Source organism: Festucalex cinctus, chromosome 7 (assembly GCF_051991245.1).
Source record: "Festucalex cinctus isolate MCC-2025b chromosome 7, RoL_Fcin_1.0, whole genome shotgun sequence".
Taxonomy (NCBI): domain Eukaryota; kingdom Metazoa; phylum Chordata; class Actinopteri; order Syngnathiformes; family Syngnathidae; genus Festucalex; species Festucalex cinctus.
Genome location: NC_135417.1, coordinates 12003237 through 12028310, shown reverse-complemented (window position 1 = coordinate 12028310; position 25074 = coordinate 12003237). Strand labels below are relative to the sequence as shown.

At 39.3% G+C, this 25074-nt stretch overlaps 1 protein-coding gene across 3 annotated transcripts in view; it reads left to right on the top strand.

Moving 5' to 3' along the window:
* The window catches only part of cdkal1 (CDK5 regulatory subunit associated protein 1-like 1), a 295854-nt gene that overhangs the window by 75219 nt on the left and 195561 nt on the right, over positions 1–25074 (top strand). For all 3 annotated transcript variants that reach the window (XR_013284163.1, XR_013284164.1, XM_077525811.1), the window contains exon 9: positions 20653–20819. Coding sequence is in view for 1 of the 3 variants with exons in the window: in XM_077525811.1 (XP_077381937.1) it covers positions 20653–20819 (167 nt within the window). In the remaining 2 variants the exon portion in view is untranslated. The remainder of the gene's footprint in view (positions 1–20652; positions 20820–25074) is intronic.

Below are 25074 nucleotides of genomic sequence, written 5' to 3'. Positions count from 1 at the left end.
TTACACTCAAATCTTTGCACATGGGCAATGTAAATACATGTTTTTGGTCCGTGGAAGTCGGTTTAATATATAAAATTCTAGCATAAGCAGAACAGGCAAATCGCATGGAATGGCCGCAGCCCAGATTTGAACTAGAGACCTTTTTTGCAGCTCAACTACAGTATCCCAAACTCTTAAAAACAACTGCACGCATATCACAGAAGTGCCCCGGGGGGGCCGTTCAAGGGCAAACTCACCAGCTGGCGAGGCCTTGGCGGTGTTGGCGTGTGCGTGCGCTCGTGTAAGATAGAAGCCGCTGCAGGTTGAAGTTCTCATGCCCTTTACACTTCTTTTTATTTTTTTTTTGCACAGCACACGGCATTCTGGTTCGAGCGCTCGTCAATCTCAATTGTCAAACGTTTGCTGCAGTACGTTGCAATATAGTGTCATGTAAACCCTGTTCAAGTTGAAAGAGGGACGCTTGTCGTAAAACATTAATCAGGAAGTTTAGTTTGATGGCGAGATAATGTATGCGTGATCCGTTATAACACAGGAAACGTGATAGCAAGTGGCGGTTGTTGTTTTCAAAATACAAAAAGAGGAAGCTGAAGGTTGTGGCTCCACTTAAAAACCAGAGGGCGTGCAATAGACAAGATTATTATATATATATATATATATTTATTTATTTATTTATTTTATTTATTTATTTTTTAAATGAGATATTTAGGTCCATAACATAAGATGCTAAACATGCGATTACCCAGTAGGATTTATTACCTTCCTTTCATTTATGTGACTGAAAACGGATTTAAATCCTCACGCCAACATTCTCGCTCACTGGCAAGTGTGATAAGCAGGTTTCTTTTTTGGGGCGTAATTGCTCCTTCCTTACACCCTTCAGCCATCTCATCAAAACGCTCCCTTTTTTCGAATCTCTTTTTTGTGAACTATATTATGCATTGCATTTCTAAACTGAAAGGCCTTTGTGCAGTTTGGAATTGCATTACTGTTCAATGAAATGTCCCTCTTTTTGCTTGCACTCTCACTCCGTTTCTTATCGGAATCAAATAGAAACGAACAAAATGAAACCTCACAATTGGATTTGCTGTTTGGTGGTGAATAGGAAAAAGTCACCAGCCACGTATGAATGCAAATTTGGATTGGCCAGTCAGCCAGCCTTGGGAGTTGATTGCTTTATCTTGGGAAATTTGGAAAAAAATTTATGGAATCTATTCAAATGTGATTTGATGTAAATCGCTCTCTTTCCATCTGGAAGTAAGAGTGAGCAAAAAGAAACAAGTTAGTAAAAGCAGGTTATGCCAAAGTCGAAGTATGTGTGTAGGTTTTTTTCCATAATGTGTTATATGTTGAGGCGTCATCACATTCGAAATGTTTTGTGTGTAACCTAATTTGTTTGTAGGTAATTGTGTACGTGTGATTAAATGTCAATCCATATAGCCAAAGTTGACATTTTTTTCTGCACCTCTGATTAGTTAATTCAGGGTAGTAACTATTACATATATTAGATTACACACACATATATATATATATATATATATATATTGCCTAGTACCTGACGATCCGATTCGTATCACGATTCACAGGTCACAATTCGATTCGATACCGATTAATCCCGAATTTATAAGTCGATTGTTTTTTTTTCATTCAAATTTAGAAAATACTAATCAGTAAGCTTGTAGAGTGTAAGATTTATATGAAAATGCATTATTTATTGATCTGAAATTTCAGTCTTATAGAGGTTGTAATCTGTTTCATGTTTGAACAGCATTAAAATAAAATATTAAGGCTTAATGTTCCGTTCATAACATTCTTCCATGCTCAAGGTGTGAATCCGAACCCGAAGTCAGACGTTTTGTGGAATATTTTTCCATTAAAAATGGAAGTTTAAATTTTTTTTTATTTTTTTTTTAATAATTTAAAAAAAAAAAAAAAAAAAAAAAAAAGGCAATGATGATAAGACGTTGAATCGGTAAGACTACCGAATGAACAATTCTGAGCTCTTAAAAAAATAAATAAATAAATAAATAAAAAAAATAAAATAAATTTTTTTTTTATTGAATCGATTCGAGAATCGCGCGATGTAGTATCGCGATATATCGCCGAATCGATTTTTTTAACACCCCTAATATATATATATATATATATATATATATATATATATATATATATATATATATTACATGTAGTCGATGTCAGCTGTGTATTGGAAGGTTGACGCATTACATTTTCAACAGAACATTTGATGTTTTGGCACATAACTAAGACATATTTTCAATAAATTTTAAGCACAAAGACACACACACACAAAAAAAATGTTTTTGATATGAGTGAGTGCACAGTCATCCCGCAATGGAAAAATTCCCATCATTTCACATGGGTAAACGGAATTCTAAATGTGAACCAATCAAAGGTTTAACAGCCTCCCCGGCTTCTATCGTCCAATGAAAACGAACGTCCGACGCGCCCGTGTTTAATCTTTCCTTCTTCTGTCGTTTCCGCATGACCAAACGATCAGTTTTCGAAAAGCCGGAACGACACCGTTTATTTCACTGGCGTCGGCTGGATGTCAATTTGACAGATAGAAATGTGGGCAAGCTCGCCGCCTTCGCTGCAACATCTGTGACAGGTGTCCGCTCCCGTTTACCTCTGCCGCTGCTGTAACGTGACACTTGGGCAGGCGGGGGCTGCCAAAGTTTGCCAGGAACGATCCTCCACGGGTCAGTGCTTCCACCGGTTTTATTGGTCGAACCCAGTTTTTTGATGACTGGAATAAAACACCTGGAGTACACAAAGGTTGTTTACCCCGTGAGTTAGAGCCGGTTGTTACGATGACATGCTTTGGGCGGAAGAGTGGCAGATTTATAGCTTCCGTATCTTTGTTTTTTCACTCTTTTATTGCCACACGTTATGGAAAAAAAAATATAAATAAATCCAACCCCTGCACAGTGCCATTTAGCTGATTATGAGCATTCATCAGATTCTATCAAATTCCGTCACATTTCATTGTAATTCCATACACCAGCAAGCCCATTGAAAAGAGACACAATGCTGCCATCTGCTGGCCATAGTTGGGTAGTGTTTTTGATTCCACAACCCATTGACCGGGCAGCGCTGCATTTAGATGTTGCTCCGTTCATTGACGAAAAAAACAAAAAACAAAAACGTAGATGACGTCATTTCACGTTTATGGCAGCAAACGTTGTGATTTTACTAATCGTTATTAAACGTTTTTGGCAGTCAAAGAGCTAATAAAAGGATGAGTGTCCTGAATGCCAATATGTCGTTGTGAATGTTCTGCCAAATGGGATTTCGAATGACTTGGAAAGATATAAATATTGACACGGCTTCATTGATCGCAGTTGAGTCACCGTCACGTGTCGCCTACTTGAAATAAATCTGCTGCGCTCGCTAAATACATTCTAGCCTAAGTTATTATCCGAGGTGAAAGCTCTCATGGACGAGCTAAAAGCTCCCGGCTGTTTTACTGGATTTTGACTGATTTTGCAATGCCCACAGAATATTGTGTTCTATTGCTATAAAAGCATGGAACCTATCAAAAGAAAAAGATCAAAGTCTCTTCTTTCATCAGGAAAAAAAAAAAGTATGTTTCTATCTGTTTCCGTTTTGCAGCAATTAGCATTAGAAGAGAGCTAAGTTTCATCAGTCTTCACAAATCTATTTCAAATTGTAAGTAATTTTTTCTACATGGCCCTGGTTGATCTCCTTTGCTCTGCTGCCACCTGCTGGCCGTTTGTGTAATAACTACCATTTCTGCAACCGTTCTTTGCAGCTGAGAGGCTGCATCAAAGCCTTTGTATGCTCTAGCACAAAAAAAACAAAACAAAAAAACAACGTATAAATACGTCTTTGGGACACTTCGAACATTAAAAAAACGTATTTACACGTTATTGGGAGCAAATGAGTTCATGTGTGCGTGTGTCGTCAGTGGATTGTTAGTGTAGGGGCAAGGTTACATTTATTTTCTATTCCTTCCATTTTTGTTTAGTTTCAGCTTAAATTTCAGCAAAAGTATCGTTGTTTTTGATTTGTTTCGTCTCTGGATTCTTCTTTGACCTCCTTTCAAGCAGACAAAAAGGCAAGCAGAGGGCGGCGTTTGCGCGTGTGCGCGTGTACTGTGTTGTCCCGCGATTAAGTGCCAAGCTGGCAGCGGAGCGCAGTGAATCGGGGGCCGGCCCCCTTTCACACAAAAGAGAGCAAGGGATCGAGACACTCGCACACGCTGGCCCATGCCAGACTGCAGGCCACCAACTGCACACCTGGCACGCCGCTATTATGTCACCAGCGTGCACGCGCGCGATTGTGCGAGCGGAGCCGACGCCATCTGCTCTGTCCTCTGCCAACTTGCGTCCACACCTTTTTTCAACAGTCATTGGACTGCATGACATCATGTTGTCTCCATTTACCGATCCGTTTTCTTTTGAAATGTCAACTTTACTTGCTCATTTTTATATTTAAATGTGCAACTACAATGTATTTTTTTTTAATTTTTTATTAATGTTTTTTTTTTTAGCTGTTTTTCTCACCACTTTTAAGTTGAATATTTTCTGCCAATTCTGAGGGCTTTTTACTGCTACTCAACTTTCGCCATCTTCTAACAAGGGTGTTTATAATAGTGTGGGTTGGCTGCTCAGTGGGGGGAGGGGAGAGCAGTTGCATGTTCAGTCAATAGGTGGCAGTGCGACACTTTTGTGTGTTTCAGACCAGGACCACGTGCGGCTCACCCGCTCAACTTGTTCTTGTCTGTAAGGGCCCTCGCACGTCAGACGTCAGACGAGTCGGTTTGCGCCTGTTCAAATGTTTTAACTCCTCTCAATCTTCGGACTCGTATTTGGCTCCTCCCCCCCCCCCCATGATAACATTCAGTCATTCTGCGTATGTGTGTTTGTTTGTCTTGCATATCCTCAATCTCAAGATGTGAAGCGCACGTTGTGTTGAGGTTTTTTTATGGAGTATCAACTTGCTTGATTCTGTTATTGTCAGTTAAAGCCCCACATGGATTTAAAAGAATAGATATTACCTTTCCTTATTCTTGCAGATTGAGTTTTGGATTTACACAGGTTTAAAAAAAAAAAAAAAAAAAAAAAAAGTTTTACATCCCCTTTTCAAACCAGGCTGATTAATGTAAGCTGTTGGAAAAGTAAACATTTTCACATGATTACCTCACAATAATGATGACATGCTTATTTATATTATATTTATTAGGGGTGTGCAAAAAAAAAAAAATCGATTCATAAAAGAATCGAGATTCTCATTTATTAATCGAATCGAATCGATATTAATATCCAAAAATCGATTTTATTTAAATTAGAAATGAAGAAGAAGGGGAAGAGGCAGTTGTAGCCCACATGCTGTTTTTGTGGAAAAAGGCACTTGCAATACAAAATTAATAAATGTTTAAACAAAAAAAAAATACCACTTTTTTTCAGACCATCAGCACTCACCGATACCAACTGCCGATACCAGTAGTACATTTTGACAAATAAAAAAAAAAAAAAAAAAAAAAATCACAAAAGATATTTTTAAACCAAGAAATTTTGACAAAAAAACAGCACAGTCACTCTAAAATAGTCTTAACGCTCAAAATAAAACACAAAAATGCTCTTTTCGTTTAAGATTGACAATTTTGAAGTATTTCCAAACCGGTGAAGTTTTGGTGAAAAACTAGCTAGCAAGCTAGCGCCACTTACAGGCAAGGAGGACTCACTTAACGTCTTCGGTCGCGAGTACTCGAGTACTTGAAAAAAGGCTGGTATCGGCCCCATACCGATACCTGGTATCGGTACTCGCCCATCCCTAGTTTTTAGCATGTGCCGCGGGCCGCTGAAAAATTGTTGGCGGGCCACAAATGGCCCCCGGGCCATAGTTTGGACACCCCTGATTTAGTTTGTTACCTAATTTTCTAGCCATTGGAGCATATTTTCGTGCTTCTTATCATGTGTCACGTGCTCAATAGATGTAAAAAAAAAAAAATTGTCATTTAGAGGTTGCACTGAATTCTGCGATAACGTTCTTGATTTCATAGCACCGTTTCTTTTCCTCTCCCTTTCCTGTTTTTCCGACACCGCGTCACACTTTATTCCCTTCATGTCACAAGATCACTGATGTGATTTCATCTTGAACTTGGGAGTTTTATTCTCTTTTCACCTTCACTTTTTTTTTTTTTTTTCTTTTCTCATGACATGGTTTTATGTCCTCGGGCAGCATAAGGAAGCTTTTGCAGTTCCGCCCTGCTGACTGGTTGGTAGCCTGTCACTCTTTTTATTGAAGATAAGAGACGACACGACTACAAGGTTGTTTCCATCAGCCCACCGAGTCGCGCATGAGTGGGGGGAAAAAAAAAAAAAAAAAAAAGTACAAATGGCTCAAGTCGTCAACTTTGCGTGCGCTTTGAAGTTGAGACGTGGATCTCGGCAGGCTGAAGGAGGAGAGATTAATTGCGGCTGTTTAATCTGAAACAAGCCGTCGTCTGAACCTTTTCAGCCTTTTTTTGCTCGCGTGTCACCAAACAAAATCCTGATTGATGTCGAAGACTTCTCCAATGTGGCGCGTATCTTGTCCTTTGATTTCTTCAAATGCGTCCGATCAGAGAAGGTCGCTGATATAAACGTTCATCTTCAGCGATCCACACAGTAGAATTAGCTTCAAGTTTGTTTGTGTAAAAATGTTTTTTTATCGCACGAATCACCGTCAAAGTTGAAGCGTTTTATATGTCGTCATAACTGTTTGAAATCCGCTAAAATTTGGGGTAGAAAACACCCACATCGCAAAACCCTTGAAATGCAGAGGTGCTACTCTGAATATTGCCTCTTGTCAAGATGCCCTTGAGCAAGGCATTGTGCCCAGCCTGTCCCTTTGAAATATCTCTTAATCGGCATTTCTGAGAAACTGAGTCCATTTTTTTTTTTATATGTACGTGCTTAGAATTCTGACTTCTGACACACCCACCACCCCGTAACCTGGGAATGAGTTTTCAAACACCGCAGAGGTGTGATTTACTGACATCCCAAGACTAGTCTGGAAATCCCGAGGCCGGCACTTTTCTTCAGTCTTGTGAATGTCATTGAAATCCATGAAAAAGAGAAAACGCACTTTACGTATGAAGATGCCTGAACGAGAGGATATGTCGTTGGCCAGTCGGGACATGCCGACTGTTCCGGTTCCATTTACACTTTGAAGCAGTGCATTTAAAAATTAAAAAAAAAAAAAAATCTGTATGAAATAAATCCAATAACTCATTCACTCGCCACCATTTTCACATTGCGCAATCCCGTTCGCTCCCGGCTGTTTTACTGGATTTTGACTGATTTTGCAAGGCCCACAGAATATTGTGTTCAATTGCTATAAAAGCGTGGAACATATCAAAAGAAAGATTAAAGTCTCTTCTTTCATCAGGTAAAAAAGTATGTTTCAATCTGTTTCCGTTTTGCAGCAATTAGCATTAGAAGAGAGCCAAGTTTCATCAGTTTTCGCAAATCGCTTTCAAATTGTAATTGAGGTTTTTTTTTCTACATGGTCCTGGTTGATCTCCTTTGTTCTGCTGCCATCTGCTGGCCGTTTGTAATAACTACCATTTCCGCGACCGTTCTTTGCAGTTGAGAGGCTGCGTTAAAGCCTTCTGTATGCTCTAGCATAAAAAAACAAAAAACAAAAACGTATAAATACGTCTTTGGGACACTTAAAACATAAAAAAAACGTATTTATACGTTATTGGGAGCAAATGAGTTAATCAATTTACAACATAAACAACAAACTGAACCAGCAGGCTGGCCGGTCTGTGTCAAAATACCAGGCCATTTTATTTTATTTATTTTTTTTGTTTTTGTTTTTTGTTTTTGCGCCAGTCCATCCCTGAGTGTGGGTCTTTTACTTAGGTGGCCAAAACATGCCTAATTAAAATTAAGCCTCAGATCATTTCGGATATTAAACAAAAACAAAACAAAACAATCAAGCCTGGAGTTTTACTTATGATCAGTTTTTCCTAAATAGTCCACAAAGAAGAGCAAAATGCTGAATGTTTTTTTTTTTTTTTTTGTATCTGCAACCGTGTCCTACAATATCAATTGATGGTGGTTACTTTGCTGTCTTGCAGCATTTCATAGAAACGACTTTGGTCTCGGGGTCTTCTTGTGTGTTAGTTTGCGTGTCCTCCCCATGATGCATATTTTGATATCATGGAGGGCTTTTTCACACTCCCTGCAGGGACCGGTTCTCACAGAGCGAGCCACCCACGGCCACAGCCCCGAGCGAGCCCCTAGTGGCGGGTGACACCAACGGGCCACGGAAGGCGGGGGGGGGGCAGTTCTCGCGCTCACTCGTACCCGCAAAAGACATTTGCTCAGAGAAACGTTGGGAAATGCTACAAAGTGCAAGCTGCTGTTGTGTCCAGAATGTCCTCCAGTAATGTTCTGTTGCACTCTTTTTAACTCTGCTGCTCTCTTCGGTTGCTTCGGGTTGCAAATGGCTCCATTGCCCTTGACTTGCTGCTAGAATAATTTTGTGCCACAACTCAAGTGAATCAACATGAAGAAGTGAATGTTTTCCTCAATGTGGTCAAAGTTGCAATGTGACTGAAATAAAAAAAAAAATCTTATGCATCTTAAGATTTTCTCATCACTTTACAATGATAAAAATGTTGCAAAAAAATGTTATGGAATTGGCATCTAATTCCAACCAAATGTTATTTTTGAGTTTTGTTTTTATACTTAGATTTAGTATGCAAGATTTCTGTGGATCGTGAAAGACTATGATTCATAGCTGACACACTTTCTCACTTTATGAAATTCATTAAAAAAAAGATACTTTTTCACGGCAATAAATCGGTCCAATGAGAAGGATTAAGTTACATCACATTTCAGACATGTAAAGAAAAGTAATTTTATGTTGCCGTTGACGTAACAGAAAATAAATAAATAAAAGGTAGTAAATTAAAAAGTCAAAATGTGGAAAAAATAGGAAGAAACAAAAGTGATCATTCATGGAAAATGAGAAATATTAAGAAGGTGTTTCCGTATGTTGTTCCTCGATACATATTGCTGGGCATGTCTGTACATGTCTGCGCATGTTAGGACATGAATCTGTGTCAGCCTGCAGTCTGGTCAGCTTGTGCTGAAGTCTGTGTTGCAATGTTGCTCGTTTACATTTTCTGAGGAAACATTTTAATTTTGTGAAGAAGTTGGTGTATGTTGTTTATTTTTTATTTTTTGTGTTGTATGTCAGTAAATTTGCACTAATACTTTTAAGGCAAGGCAAGTTTATTTGTATAGCACATTTCATACACAAGGCAACTCAATGTGCTTTACACGAGGAAAGACAACACATAAGCATCAAGAAACAGTAGTTAACATTCAGAGGAAGAAAAATAAATGAAAATAGGTTACAAACTAACAATCTTAAAACATTATTCAACAAACTTTAAAAAATTTAACATAAGGAAGTTTAAAATGATAATGATAAAAATAAAAATAATAATAATAATTAAAAAAACACTTAATTAAAGCTGTTTAAAAGTCCCTAAAGGAATGGATTCACACATTTGGCACATGTTGGAATAATGAGGCAAATTTCTTTTTTTTTTTTCTTTCTGAATTTGACATTAAAAGAGTAATATGACACAATTGATTATCAGCTTTTATTTAGTTGTATTTGCAACTACAACAACCAGAATTTTCTTAAGATGGAACTCAGTGGCAGTTAGATACAATGAAAACCGCAAGTCCCTAGAAATGAACCCTGTGGAACACCATACGTCCCATGTGATATATTGCACATTTTTGTCCCACCACTTTTTTTTTTTTTTTTTGATATATGCGTCCCGTATCATAAAGAAACATTTGAGTCGGATGTTATGTCTTGACTTCCACAGAACCCCTGAGACTGACTCACCAGGTTTCGATCGAAACCAGGTTTAAGAACCACCGATACGGACTGAAAAATAAGTCACGAGTTTAGTTCCAAATCCTTTGCTTGAATAACTGCATCAAGCCCGGTGACCAATTGACGTCACCAAAACCAAATGAAAATGCTCTTTCAGTTTTGTTTTGGCCGCTTGCTCCATTTAAGTCTCGACTTGAGCAGATAAAACAGATGCGGGATGAAGGAACTTCCAATCAGTGTGGTTAAACAACATCATTCTGTGGACTTCTGAGTTCATTCGATGGCGGCCATCGTCAATGAGGATTAACGAGAAAAGAAACCGTGCGACTCCCCAAATGGTGACATTTCGTCCAGGTTCGCAAATGAGCTTGTATATTTGCCACCTTGAGCACATCGTTTTTCTCAAAGCGTCAACCTTTCCATCACTTTGATTTATCATCAATCAAAATGTTGCGTTTAATTTTGGAGCTTTCGTGCAGCAGTCAAAATGTTGATTCCTGATCTACCAATTCGACTTCCGTTACTTAATACACGCGTAGTTTCTTATGTCATCAGGGTGAGTGGTTGAGTTTTCTCTCAGCTTCACAATTGCTTGTTTTATATATTTGATATTTATATCATATAGTCCAATAATAGCTTTTTTTTTTTTTAATACTTTTAACACGGTAATGGGAACACAAATTGGCGTATGTCTAAGAGAGGCCGGAAATGAAAATGATTCTCTGCATTTTTGTGATAATTCTTTGTTTCTGCTTTTGCGTTTGCGACTTTGCTGACATGTCCGGCTTGCTCTCGACGACCACCAGCAAATGTCACTTCAGGTTTTGGGCTGAAGAAGCCTGTCGAGTGTTTCTGCCTGACAAGATGGCCTCTCCTGGCATCTGTCACGCTGGAGAAAAAGCCTTCTCGTTGATTCCTTCTGACCCCCCCCCCCCCTCCACTGCGTGTGTGGGTTAGGGGCAAAACGCTCCCATGTTGAAGTCTGTAGTTGTTGCCTCCGTGTGGAGATCCCTCACAAATACCTCCTCATTATGAATACTAGGGATGTCATGATAAGGGCAATATCGTGATATTAAAACTGCCACAATATCGTTGTCGTCATGTTCACAATATTTAAAAGGAACACATCTGTTCAAAAAGTCAGTTTGATTTCCATTTGTGCAGTTCTAGCACCCTCTAGTGGCTAGTTTATTAGTGCAATTTAATTTTCATGAGGCATGTTTTGGCCTTCTATGTTTAAAATCTAAGCTAATCGTCAGATGAAGGTGAACCGAATTTTCTTGTGGAGCAATCAATAAGTGCAAATAAGTGCGTCAATATTGTTATTAGTGATTGTAGGTGGTTTATGCTTTTCTGCACAAAAGCACAATATTGTGCTTTTTTTTTATTTTATTTTTTTTATATGCGCTCTCTTTTTTACAATATTGTGATCTTTTTTTAAATATCGCCAACGCCCCCACAATATCGTGATAATATCGTACCGTGATGTTTGGATACTGACGGGCGAACGTTTGTGCCGCGAGCGGTTGTTGATTTTACGTCAGGCTTCGCTCAAGGTCTCACTGTTTCCGAAACATTCTCTAACGTTATCTAAACAGTTTTGGGGGGTTTTCTTGTCGCAAGGGAATTTTGAACTTCAAAGTTTCCTTGCATCTAGAAAACCATTAAAACTCTAACAACCTTAATCTAATGACCTTTAATGAACCCAGAAAAAGCAACTCACATTTGCTACCTCCGCCAATTTATTTGGGAAAGTTCTGTTTGTTTGTTTGTTTTGTTTTTTCCCTACTAAAAGGCTTTTTGGGAAAGAACCGATAGATGATTTCACTTTAATGGACCTGCAAAATTGACTGAAACACCGTACGAAGTGTACCGAGACGGAAACTCTAAAAGTCAATAGCTTTGCCTGAAGCTTTTGAATACATTATATTGAATATCGCCGTTTAGAAGTAGATAAATATACTTTTCCGACACTGTAAACGTAGACTTTGCATTTATTGTTATTGGGTCTGACGTGCATACACACATATAATTTTCACGAGGGATGTGTGAGGACCAGACTCATTGACCCTGCGCCAAATATTTGCAGAAAATTACGCAAAATCAGCTTTGCAAAACAGCCAATAGCGCAGTCGTTCATGTGTTCAGTTAAAAATGTCCTTGAAGTTAGACGGGTGAAGAATAAAATTTGGCATTTTTTTTTTTTTTCAATTCAGGTAAACTTTTCTTTTCTGTTTTAATTTTCCTTTTTGTGTGCTTCTGATCATACTGCTTCTAGCAATATTAAACTTGTGCGACAAACCACACTCATTAAGTCATTTAGCCCCGGGCAATAATACAGAATATTGTGCATGCTGAAATAAAAAGACTAATATTTACATAATTATTATATTTGCATGATTAAAACTATGCAAATATCAATAATCAAAATGAACATATGCACACTGTCATCTGCAGTTTTTATCATGTCGCGGAATTTCCCAAATTCAGCGGTTGCAAGTGAAGTTCATCACGATTTGCTGCAGTAACTCGTTTTGCACACGCACACGCGCTGGCGAAGCGAATTAACAAACACAAACACGACGCCTGCCGGTGGGTCATGAATACATTAGCATAAATACTGACCGGACGTATGATTATTTATCAAATGAGTCCCCGTTACAAGCTCACAGGCCATACGGAGAAATTAGGTCGACGGCCTTGAATTCAAGTTCAACCTTATTATGTCCGATTAATCGTAATAGCGTGCACGTGTGTCTGTTGCCTTGACTTGTTCGACAGCAGATATGAACTATTACCAGCTCAATGGCTTTTTAATCGGAAGTCGTTTCCATACGTTGTGTGTGTGTGCGAGCGCTGTGAAGCCAGATGTGATCTGACAATATGTCTGACCCATATATATTCGATGGCGCGTTTTCCTTTCACATGCAATTGCGTGCAACGAGGATGCTCACAAACACACCAGCAGAAGCTTTGATGCATCCCGACATTTTATCTCATGTGCAGGCGTGCGCAGAAGGTTTTTTTTTTTCCATTTTTTTTTTTTTTTTTAATGTAAACATGTCTGAGAGGGAATATTTGCATAATACAAGTAACGTGTTGGTTTAATCCGCGAGGATGACGTATACACCTGCCAGGCTGCCCACGCGCCACATCAACACTTGTTACTCTAAATTACGCCGTTTAAATATGCCCGGTTAACTGTGCGCGTGCGTGCGTGCGTGCAGGTATATGTGTGTGTGTGTGTGTGGCATTTGTTCACACGTGTGTGGCATGGGAGTGATTACATCAATGTTTATAACTTTAAACATGAAGCTTCCATGACAGGATTTTGTTTATTTTAGTTAGAGGTGTGGGAAAAAAATGCCATATAACATTCCTGAACTAGATCTTAGCAATTTCTGGAGAAATTGCATCTGAATTTAAAAAAACAAAACAAAAAAAAAAAGCACTGAAGCATGTGGAATAATCTGGGATTATTTGGATTGACATGGGATGATACTGAATGAGCTGAGTATTTTCAAGTTGGAATGGTTTTAATCAACTTAATAGACAAGTGAATATGTCCATATTTGGAATTGAGGTCTTAAGAAAATGCGAGTTTTATGAATGATTCTAAACGATTAGATGGCTTGAATGATCTGCACGTTGAGGTTGGAATAGTGTGAATCGGCGAGGTATTGTTGAGGGAGGAATAAAGTCAAATGTGTCCAAATGTGATATATATAAAATGTCTTTGGGGCAAATAAATAAATAAAGAAATAAATACATAAATAAAAGGGAATTTTTGGTATGTTCATAAGGTGAATTGAATGCAAAGAACAATTTAAATTTCAAATGAGAACTATCTGAATGTGTTATTTTGAACGGTCAATAAGATATGGTTCTCAATTGGAACTCATTTTTAGGTGAAAAATGTGATATTTTTTTGGGGAATAAACCAAACGGGTGAATTTTTGGAATATTTTGAAATTGAAATTATGTGAATCTGATTTGTTGTTTTTTTTAAATTATACTTATGTATTTTTTATTTATTAAATATTAGGAAGGAGAGTCACATAAAAAAGTGGGACGAATAAAAAAATAGGAATAACGTGAGTGAGACTGAATGTGATTTTTTTATTTTATTTATTATAATATTTATATAGAGGAAGAAGCAACGAAACGATGGAGGAATGCAATTACAAAAACAACAATAATATCTTCTTTTTAAATGACATCCAGATGAAGTTGATTTGTTGCCTAAACGGTAATGGGAGAGCATCGAATAATTGGCGAACATTGATTTATCATATGTTGTAATGAAGTTATGTCACAAGAGTCATATTAATGTCAGGAAGCTGCACATCAATAAAAAAAAAAACACTCTGCGTAATACAGTATAGTTAATATTGATGATGACAAATTGGTCGTTACTGTAGCCTGCACAATGTTTGACTTTCCCTTCCTACTTTCAATTTGCTGTTGTTGACATCTGGCGTCGAACGAGTCTCTTTGCCGAAGCGGACGGAAGCGAAGGCACAAGACCGCCATGGGGGCTTGACTGTTGGATGGGGGGTGGGACCAAAGTGATTGAAGGTCAGACAGGCCTTCAAGTCATGGCACAGCACAAAAAATGATTGCCCGGTGGTGTATGAGATGTTTTGTTTGTTTTTTTTCTCCTCCTCATCACATGAGATTAAGAAATGAATCAGTTCTTGATTGTGGTTTTGCGCCATATAATTACAACAATCCTAATACACGTTATTGTTGGCATCGCGCAACAGTTGCTACGGTTACGTCATGTTCATCGTGCAAATTGCCATTTTCCACTAACTCTTATTACATTCTAGAAAGGGACGCACGATCATGCTATTTTCAACCGATGCCGATAAAGCAATCTGTTAGAAAGTGCCGACGTCGATAACCGATAAGTAAGCCGATAACTGTTTGCGAAATTCATTTGAATACAATGAAATCAAATTGGTCGGATAATTGCCAATGATTATCGGCAGATTCCTCTATTATTCCTCTATTGCTCTATTCCTCTATAACAGTGGTGTCAAACATAAGGCTCGCGGGCCGGATCAGGCCCGCAACGGGGTTTAATCCGGCCCACGAGATGATTTTGTAAAAAAAAAAAAAAAAAAAAAGTACTGTCGGACTAATTAATGAGCCGGCCGGCCACAATCAAAATATATATAATTTCTAATTTCACAAGCAGTCCTCAGATGAGCAATACAACTTGTACAGGAGAATTGTCCTGGATGTCATTATTTTACACACAACTTAGTTATGTTTTTTTTTTTAATTATTTATGTATTTATTTATTTTAATCATAGATCGACAAACGTGTTAAATACGCCACAAATTAAATTACTGGTAACACAAATAGATATGACAAGGAATAGCATCCTTATAACATCATTAACTGCGCCACGCAATGCATTCTGGGAACAATATATGCAAAACAGGTCGATTCTACACATCCAGACATCAGTGTTGCCGCGTTCCATTTGCATTTGTATTTTTTGGAACAATATGATTACAGCTGAGCTCTGTAATTTAGGGCAGGCACACAAATAGCAAAAATCTGCGTATAATTGACGGCAATCGTTTTTAAGTTATATACCGTTATTTTACCGATGCGGCCCAATTGATAATATATTTTCCTCCATGCGGCCCCTGAGCTAACATGAGTTTGACACCCCTGCTCTGTAACGACTGGCTGCTGCGAGGCGAAAAGTGAAAAAAGTTTCTTTTTTTTTTCTTTCTTTTTTGGCGAATATGCGATTGTGCGGATTTTCGCATCCTCGGCGCCGCCCCGTGCACTTTCGTTCCGTTGACTGCAATGCAAACGCGCCGCCGAAACGCCTTCCGCCGCTTTTGGTGAGAACGCAGCGTTAGTGTCTCATTATTATTTAAGAATCTTTTAGTGTCTCAGCACTGGCTTTTACTTGAGGTCCCAATCACCTGAATCAATTAATGTATCACACGTCTTCAAAATGACCAAAAGTGGTAAAAGTAAAAGTGGTAAAAGTGGATCATGCTGTGATAAAGTGTATTAAATGTTGCGACTATATGTTTGTATAGCCATGTGCCATCATTATGTGGTCGGTCCCAACTGCAGGCCTCGACACAGCTGTTTCCTCTGTTCCTCTGTTTCCACCGTCTATTATTCTTTGCACTTCTCTCTGGCACCTCAAAATGCTCCCGCCGTAAACAAAGTGGGTCCTGCTCTTTGGCGCATATTTAGTACCGCCAATCCCGTGTTTTCCTTTCGTCTGCCATTGTTTTGTGCTGTCTTTACGAGACTGTGTGCCAAAGTTAACTGGATGGCAATTGTGTGCGGGAAAAGTTCTTCTGCCTGACCCCTATTTCCAATTGTTTGGACTTATTGAACAAAATGGTTCAACTTGAGAGTTTGTTTAACTCATTCACTGTCAGCCATTTTCACATTTCGCAGTCCCGTTCGCTCCCGGCTGTTTTACTGGATTTTGACTGATTTTGCAAGGCCCACAGAATATTGTGTTCTATTGCTATAAAAGCATGGAACCTATCAAAAGAAAGATTAAAGTCTCTTCTTTCATCAGGAAAAAAAAAGTATGTTTCTATCTGTTGCCGTTTTGCAGCAATTAGCATTAGAAGAGAGCTAAGTTTCATCAGTTTTCACAAATCTATCTAAAATTGTAAGTAATTGAGCTTTTTTTCTACATGGCCCTGGTTGATCTCTTATACTCTGCTGCCACCTGCTGGCCGTTTGTGTAATAACTACCATTTCTGCAACCCGTTCTTTGCAGTTGAGAGGCTGCATCAAAGCCTTATGTATGCTCTAGAATTAAAAACAAAAAAACGTATAAATATGTCTTTGGGACACTTAAAAGATAAAAAAAACAAAAACATATTTACACATTATTGGGAGCAAATGAGTTAATTAAATTGAATTATTGAATTAAATTCAAAGTTTTAAGATTAAATACATCTTGAAAACTGGTATTCAGAACTTTTACTTTATTGGATCTGGGGGGGGCATGTAGGAAATGCATTGTTGTTGTGTTGTTCTTATGTTAGCCTACCACGTTATCGTTGTTCTTGTAGTAAAGAACACAAAGTTGAAGCAAGTCAGAAAGTTAATTTGAATTCAGGACATCATATTTTCCCTTATTACAAATAATGCGTTGGCGATGGAATTTCTGACACAATTAGTGGCCTCTCACATATTGAAACTAGAGGAAACAGCTGTGCATGTTTGTTTTAGCGCAGACGGATGAGGGAGAGCGAGCGAACGTTTCCGACTCGACGCTCACATCTTTTTGCCAGCAATAACACGATCGGCGTGATAATACAAACGAGTCTACTGATCAAGCAGAGACTGCAATCAACCGGGGCAGGTTATTAGGTGCACTGGGGACCCCGCGATGTGGCTTCTTTCCCGAAAACATAATTAACGCAGAGGACCCTGGACGTTTTCATATCAGACAATATGCAGGCTGACGGGCTTGGCAGCAGAATGTGCGCAGTTTACTGGAATTTTGTTTTGAAAGTAACATATTTAGCTCCTCGGAGCATTTGCAGCAGGTCGAGTCATCTATTTCCAAAGCAATGTGGCCAGCAATTAACTGGGACGCAAAAAAAGTGATGCCTTTTTTTTTTTTTGTGGAAACTCCAAGAATACATCAATCACGGGAGGCGCATGATGCAAGCAAGTGTAAGAGTGTGGGCCTCTTTGAATCCAAATAAAGTCACATTAGCTCAGCTGCGAATTTGCCCATTGTAAACATATATAAATAAAAGCAAAATAAGAAAATACACCATCCAACAAACAAATACTTCATGTGATTATCACCCTATGGCATTCTTCTTCTTCTGTCTAGATAATTAATTTAAAAGTAAAAAGACCTGCTGCAGCTGTCCGAGTGTTATGAAGAAAGCTAATGCTAAATATCACCGGCTTCAGTACATCCTTTTTTCATGTCCAAAAATGTGCAATGGATTATTCACTGTTTTCATTATTTAACTGATCCACTCGCCGCCATTTTCACATTTCGCAATCCCGTTCGCTCCCGGCTGTTTTCCTGGATTTTGACTGATTTTGCAACAGAATATTGTGTTCTATTGCTATAAAAACATGGGACCTACCAAAAGAAAGACAAGCCCCTTTTTTTTTTTTTTTTTTTTTTTTCATTTGAGAAAAAAAAGTATATTTGTATCCGTTTCCATTTTGCAGCAATTAGCATGAGCATATAGCTAAGTTTCATCATTGTTCACAAACCTGTTGAAAACACTGAGAAAATGAGCTTGTCGTAGCATGTCTGATCTCTTATACTCTGCTGCCACACGCTGGCCGTTTATTGCAATAACCACCATTGCTTTAAGCGACCTCTTCATGTCAGAAGTTGTATCAAAGCCTTCTGTGTGCTCTGGCATACAAATAGCAGTCCATTCCATTCTCCTGACTAGCATATAGAGGGATGTCGAGTCACCTTGTGTCTATAACCACATCATCAATGTGTGTGATTTGCTGTGTTCGTTGTTATGGGTTAATTGCAAAGACACCGTTCACACGTTAAAACGCACACACACACACACACACAACCCCCACCTTAGGTTTTAATCTTAAATCGTATTCCAGATTGGTCGCCGCTGACGTCATATTCTTTAATTAACCTTGACCTCCACTATCCATAGAACGGTACAGCAGACAATAAAGAAATACCCGCTTGCTTCCTGAAAATCCAAATTAATAACGTTAGCTAGCGATTAGGTGAATTTAATGAAGCAGGATATTCTGATTGTTCGAGCAAGGTGAACTGTCTTGAATTAATTGCGTAGCCTACAGAAGGAAATGTTCTTTCTATCTTGTTGTTCTTCTGTGTCTATTTTATCATGTGTGATAAATGTGTTTGGCTATCTCGCAAAAAAGTCATTAGTGCATCCGATTGTCAATGATGATGAGCCTTCGAAAACAATTTTAACCTGGACAATTATGCCACCATCATCTTCAATCTTTGCGGTCCGTGCACACCTTTTAAAATATGAGCTTTTTTTACTCCTTTTAAGTGTTCCCACGCTCGCACGCGTCCAATTAAGCCGCGACCTTTCTCGTCTCTGAATGACCACACGCGTCTTTCCGTCCGACTCCGCTTGGCTCATGCTAATGACGGTTGTGTGTTTGTGCGTGTGCGGCGCGGCTTCCCTGCAAGTGCGACCGCGTTTAGATTTGTGGGGGGGGGGGGGGGGGGGTTGTCGTAAGACGTAGCTCAAGCGGACAATCAACTATTTCCGGTCCCGCAGCCAAATGACAGTTTAGCTCATTAAGCCGCAGTCGTGAGCGCTGCGCTAATTTAGCATGAAGCCGGAGAAGTCTCCTGTTGCTCTACATGACCTTCACTTTATGGGATGCGTGTTTATAAGGTGCTTATTTGAATTATTGCGAGTGGCTGCGATGACTTTGCGGCATAGAATTAATGACAAGTAAACGTCTCAGTAATTGAAAGGGACTGGTGGGGATTTTTGATTAGCATTTGAGACTTTTGAATGCGGTGTTTTGTGTTATTTGTTTTCCCTTCTAAGTAACATTGCAGTAGTCTGAACTCTGAACTGGGTCAAATTATTTGTATTTTTCTGTTGATTGACGTCATTCGGGTTTGACACCAATGGATGAATGAGACGAGCGAAACAATTTTGCTTATATTTCCAGGTGTTTATTTACATCTGTATTTGTTACACAAAGGGAGGGGTGTCAACTTTTGGCGACGCTTGGCAAGAAAAGCCTTTCCATCTTTTCTCAGCTTCGGAATTACTTATTTTTCCAAAATTTGACAGCCCTCTTGCTTTGATGTTTGTTCCACCTTTAACCGAGTAACGTAGTCTCAACACAGAAATGTGAAACTGTTCACTGGGCAACACAGCTCAACTGTCTGCCAGGTTTGTTTTCAAATACTTTTATTCTCATGAAAAATAGGTAGGCACCGAAAAGGTGCTTTCTTTTAACTCATTTACTCCCAATAACGTATAATTACGTTTTTTTATGTTGTAAGTGTCCCAAAGACGTATTTATACGTTTTTTTTTTTTTTGGGGGGGGGTTATGCTAGAGCATCCAGAAGGCTTTGATGCAGCCTCTCAACTGCAAAGAACGGTTGCAGAAATGGTAGTTATTACACAAACGGCCAGCAGGTGGCAGCAGAGCAAAGGAGATCAAACGGGGCCATCTAGAAAAAAAAGCGCAATTACTTACAATTTTAAATAGGTTTGTGAAAACTGATGAAATCTTTTTTTTTTTTTAATCTTCCCAATGCTTGATATTATGAAAGCTATTCCTTGTTCCATTTCATTCCCGTCGCAGACGTGCGTCTCAATTCAGGTACTATAAAATCCAATTAAGGATAAACACGATTTCTCTAAGGGTTCTACTTACAGTCAAGAAGGTCCTCTTGTGAATTTGCATGCTAGTTACCACAATAAGGTTGATTTAAACGTATTTACCGTAGCGGTGTATTGTTCATGCACAAGTGAAACTGAAGAATTGCAACATGGAAGTTTCAATTCTCTGACATCTAATCAATGGGATTGCAATGTGTTTATTTCATGTTGGGTAAACCGCACTGTACTGCAACCACAGTCAACGAGTGCTGGGAGTATTTTAGGATCCTTTCCAATAGAAATACCAAGATAAAAAAAAAAAAATACAATATCTGACTGTACTGAATCATGCTGCCCAGTGGGAAAAAAAAAAAAAAAAGTTCATTGTTCAGTATTGCAATGTTTTCTTGTTTTAGAGGGCGTCTGTGAAATCTGGCTGACCAGCGAGGACACGGGCGCTTACGGTCGAGACATTGGGACCGACCTGCCCACTCTTCTGTGGAAGCTGGTTGAGGAGATTCCTGAAGGGGCCATGCTCAGACTTGGCATGACCAACCCACCCTATATTCTGGAACACCTTGAGGTACGTGCAACCACAAACGTCAGCGCCAGGAAGTTTTGTGTACCAAAACTGGATTGTAATGTGTTTAAAAACTCTATGCATGAAACTGACTATAGATGTTTTTTGTTTGTTTTTGTCAAGTCCCTGTGGCTTATTGTCATCCCTTCTAGTGGACAAATATTGCTTTGTCTAGATTGAATAAAGTAAATGCCTTTCTGTTTTGCTTAGCAAGCAGTTTAGCCGCAAAGCTGCTCCATTCATTAGTGCAGTTCATTCTCCTCTCTCACTAATGAGTCAATTAAGGACCATTGTGTCCTCTTTAGTCGTCTCATTTTATCAAGTCATTATTGCCTTGCCTAATGGAACAATGGACATTGTTATCCCGTCTTTTTCTCTCTCCGTTCAGTCCGCTCTTTTCGCCATGCGTCTCGTCAGTCTGACTTACTATCATTGAAATCTCACAATTTTCACTCTGTCTAGTATCTATCTTGATTTTTTTTTTCTTTTCTTTGTCTATTGTCTCTGTCGGTGGTAACAGTCCAACATGTCATAATTTTCAATCAGCGATAGGGTTACGAAGCTCTTCTTTCAGACAACAGATTCATTTTTAGGGAAAATATTGAACATGGTGGTTGGCTAGATTAACAAATGAGTTTTTTTTTTTTTTTTTTTTTTTTTGAATAATTGGAATAATTTGAATGAATTAATATGGATAATTACCATACTGTAAATCAGCATTGCATGCTGCGGTCAAACAATGTTGCCATTATTTTATATGAATTCATTCAGTTGTCAATACTGTCTCGACAGTTGAATATGGAAACACAACAAAGCCTGTTTTGTTTTTTTGTTTTCCAAAAACAGTCGTTGTTTGCTAACTCAGGCGAACTCAAGCAGTGAGTTCTAACCTAGAAAAGAAAAAAGACAAACTGGTCAAGTTCACAACATATGCATTTGAATCAAACAATCACAAACTGAAATGAGGACAGAACTGGGGGGGGGGGGAAACTGGGGATGAAGGCCCGGGGAAAGATTTGAGGGCTAAAGAGGAGCAAGAAGAGAGCTGTGGGATGTCGCAGTGGAGGTTGTAATTAACCAGGGGTTAATGGAGGTGGCTAATTGTCCCCCACATGTATAGGTAGGGTTTCTGCTTGGCTACATTACAATTAAAAAGCACCCTCCTAATGATAGGGAATAACAATTAACCGATAATTAGAAATATGCTTGGATGACACACTGGCTTCGTCTCTGTGCGTGTATCTTAATAATCGTTTCATATGCTAGTAACCCGTTTATTGTTAATGCCCATGCAGCACATTGTGAATTATATCTTTTTTTTTTTTCCTTTTAATTCCTCAGTCAATTAACCTACATAAGAAAAGATAAGTCATCTTCTTCAACTTGTCTTTGCCTTTTGTTGCTCTTGTCCCCCATTTACCCTTTCTCCACTCAACTTCCACCCACACTTCACTTCTCGAATTGTTTGCCTCCCAATTCCACAACCCCCTTTCTTGACCTACTTGTAAAAGCTACATTGACGACTATTTATTGGCCGATTTGTGTAGTGTGTAGTTTCACGTATACACAATTGTAATAGGGGCACCCCTAAAATGACCTTCTCACCGATGTGTTTACTATGCTCCCCAAAGTAGCTCCTTTTCATACATTTAAATGCATAAATTTCTCCCAATTCAGTGGTTCTTAACTCATTCACTCGCCGCCATTTTCACATTGTGTAATCCCGTTCGCTCCCGGCTGTTTTACTGGATTTTGACTGATTTTGCAAGGCCCACAGAATATTGTGTTCTCTTGCTGTAAAAGCATGGAAACTACCAAAAGAAAGATTAAAGTCTCTTCTTTCATCAGGAAAAAAAAGTATGTTTCTATCTGTTTCCGTTTTGCAGCAATTAGCATTAGAAGAGAGCTAAGTTTCAGCAGTTTTCGCAAATCTATTTAAAATTGTAAGTAATTGAGCTTTTTTTTTCTACATGGTCCTGGTTGATCTCTTATACTCTTCTGCCACCTGCTGGCCGTTTGTGTAATAACCAAAGCCTTCTGTATGCTCTAGCATTAAAAAAAAAAAAAAAAAAACGTATAAATACGTCTTTGGGACACTTAGACCATTAAAAAAACGTATTTATACGTTATTGGGAGTAAATGAGTTAACCTTATTGGAGGCATTGAATCCCACCACTTTCCTGTGCACATTCATGGAACCCTTCTTTATTGAAGGCCGTTTGTGTAATAACTACCATTTCTGCAACTGTTCTTTGCAGTTGAGAGGCTGCATCAAAGCCTTCTGTATGCTCTACCATAAAACAAAACAAAAAAAACAAAACACTTAAAGCATAAAAAAAAACGTAATTTCACGTTATTGGGAGCAAATGAGTTAATATGAAGGGATTGCACGACTTGGTGTGGTGTGCACCAAATTACCTGCGGCACACACACAGGCCAAGCAATGTAGCGTGATCACCTGTCGCCAATTATGGCTAACCGGGGCGTATCATCCCGAATCATATGAGCAACGTTTGTGTCTTTGAGGCTGACCCATGAATCCCTGTGGGTTGATTGAACCTCGGTAAAGAACCACCGTCCTCACTCTTACAGCTCCCAAAAGGATGCTGCTAATGACGGCAATAAGAATGTGCGGATGATGAAGCTGTCTTGTAGAGTGAAGGCCAATTTACAGCCTGTTCCCCTTTTCATGTTTTAAAAGAACACTTATCCAGGAAAACAGACTCATAGATTGAAACTGAAAATGTTAAGTAACCTCTTCACTTATCCGGAAAAGTTCACCCCTCCAAGCACATTTTTTTTTTCTGTGCCTTGTCTCCTTATGACATCCAAGAACATGAAATTTCCTCTCATGTGCTGCCTGTTTTTTTTTTTTTTTCCCCTGTCAAACAACCTCGGTAGCATTTGCTGATTGGAGCAGTTACAGGCTGAGGCGCCTCTCATGGTCCTCTGCTCTCTGACATTTTAGTTGATTACATTCAGCAATCAGTATTTCCTTTTCGAGTACTTTTACGTAAAACGCTCCATTTTTTTTTTTCGGCCCTCACTTTTTCTGCCATTTTTATATTTGTAGCCATTCATCCCGCTGTCCATTGAGTCACCTGCCAATAAATTGTGCTAAATGGCCGTCAAAGGTGCATCAGTTTATCCTTTGATCGTGTAACCCCGGGTTTTCACCGGATGCGGTTGCGGTGCGGTGCGTCTTGACTGCGTGCTCCGGACGGGTCAATTTTTTTGTCAATCCACACCGGCTCCGCACAGCTGCGGTCCGGCAGCTCCGTCGCCGCCCACCTTTTCTTCTTCTTCTGCTATGAGATTCCATGCAGCATCGTTTTTTTGGTTGTCCTTATAAAAAGGATGTGCCGTGTCATATATTATTTTGTGGTTTTCCACCTCCAATATAAACCTCTCCTCGTCCATGTTCGCTGGTGTCTAAACCGTGAATGAGCACATGGCCCGGCGACGCCCACGTCACGTTTTGCTGAAAAGCTTGCGAAATAGGAGCTGGCGAGTGTTTTATTCTGAAAGGTAACCGGAAATTTATTTTGAAACGGCCTCGGTCTTCCTGTCCCGCTCGATGTGTTTTGTGCTAGCTTGCCATTTGCCGGAAGCCTACCGCTGCGGCGTCCGGCAAAAATAGAAAATAGGTCTATCCTTGCGGAAGGCCTGCGGCACGCCGCAGCTGAGACGCAGTCGACACGCAACGCACCCGCAAGCGGTGTCAACTGCACCATTCGAATGAATGGAATCTAATTGCTTGCGTCGCCGGACCGCACCGCAACCGCACCGCAACCGCACCGCAACCGCATCCGGTGAAAACCCGGGGTAAGGTGTCACGACGATACCTGCGCGGCTGCTTTTGCAAAGCCGGCGTGTGATTGAATTGAGCAACGGGAGCGGCAAATGAGGTGTGAAAGGAGCCTCGGACGTCGCAATCAGCCAAGCCGAGATGAATGAAATTGCTCTCGTCCATTAAGCATCCTCCTCAAAGCCACTCTTGAGTTTGACCAGAGAGCCGTTAGAAATGCTGCTCACGAGGAAAAAAAAACAAAAAAAAAAACGTGCGGTGGTTGGCTTATGCGTTACTGTACAAGCTCAGCGTTTGCTTTATGTTTCGTTGCAAGACACCGACTGCTTAGCAGCGTTCATTCAAATGAATACTAATGAAATGGTTTAACACATTTTTTTTGGGTCAATGTTTAGTTACAAGCTAAGCGATCTACTTGATACAGTGGAAAACATGTAAATATAAGGTCCT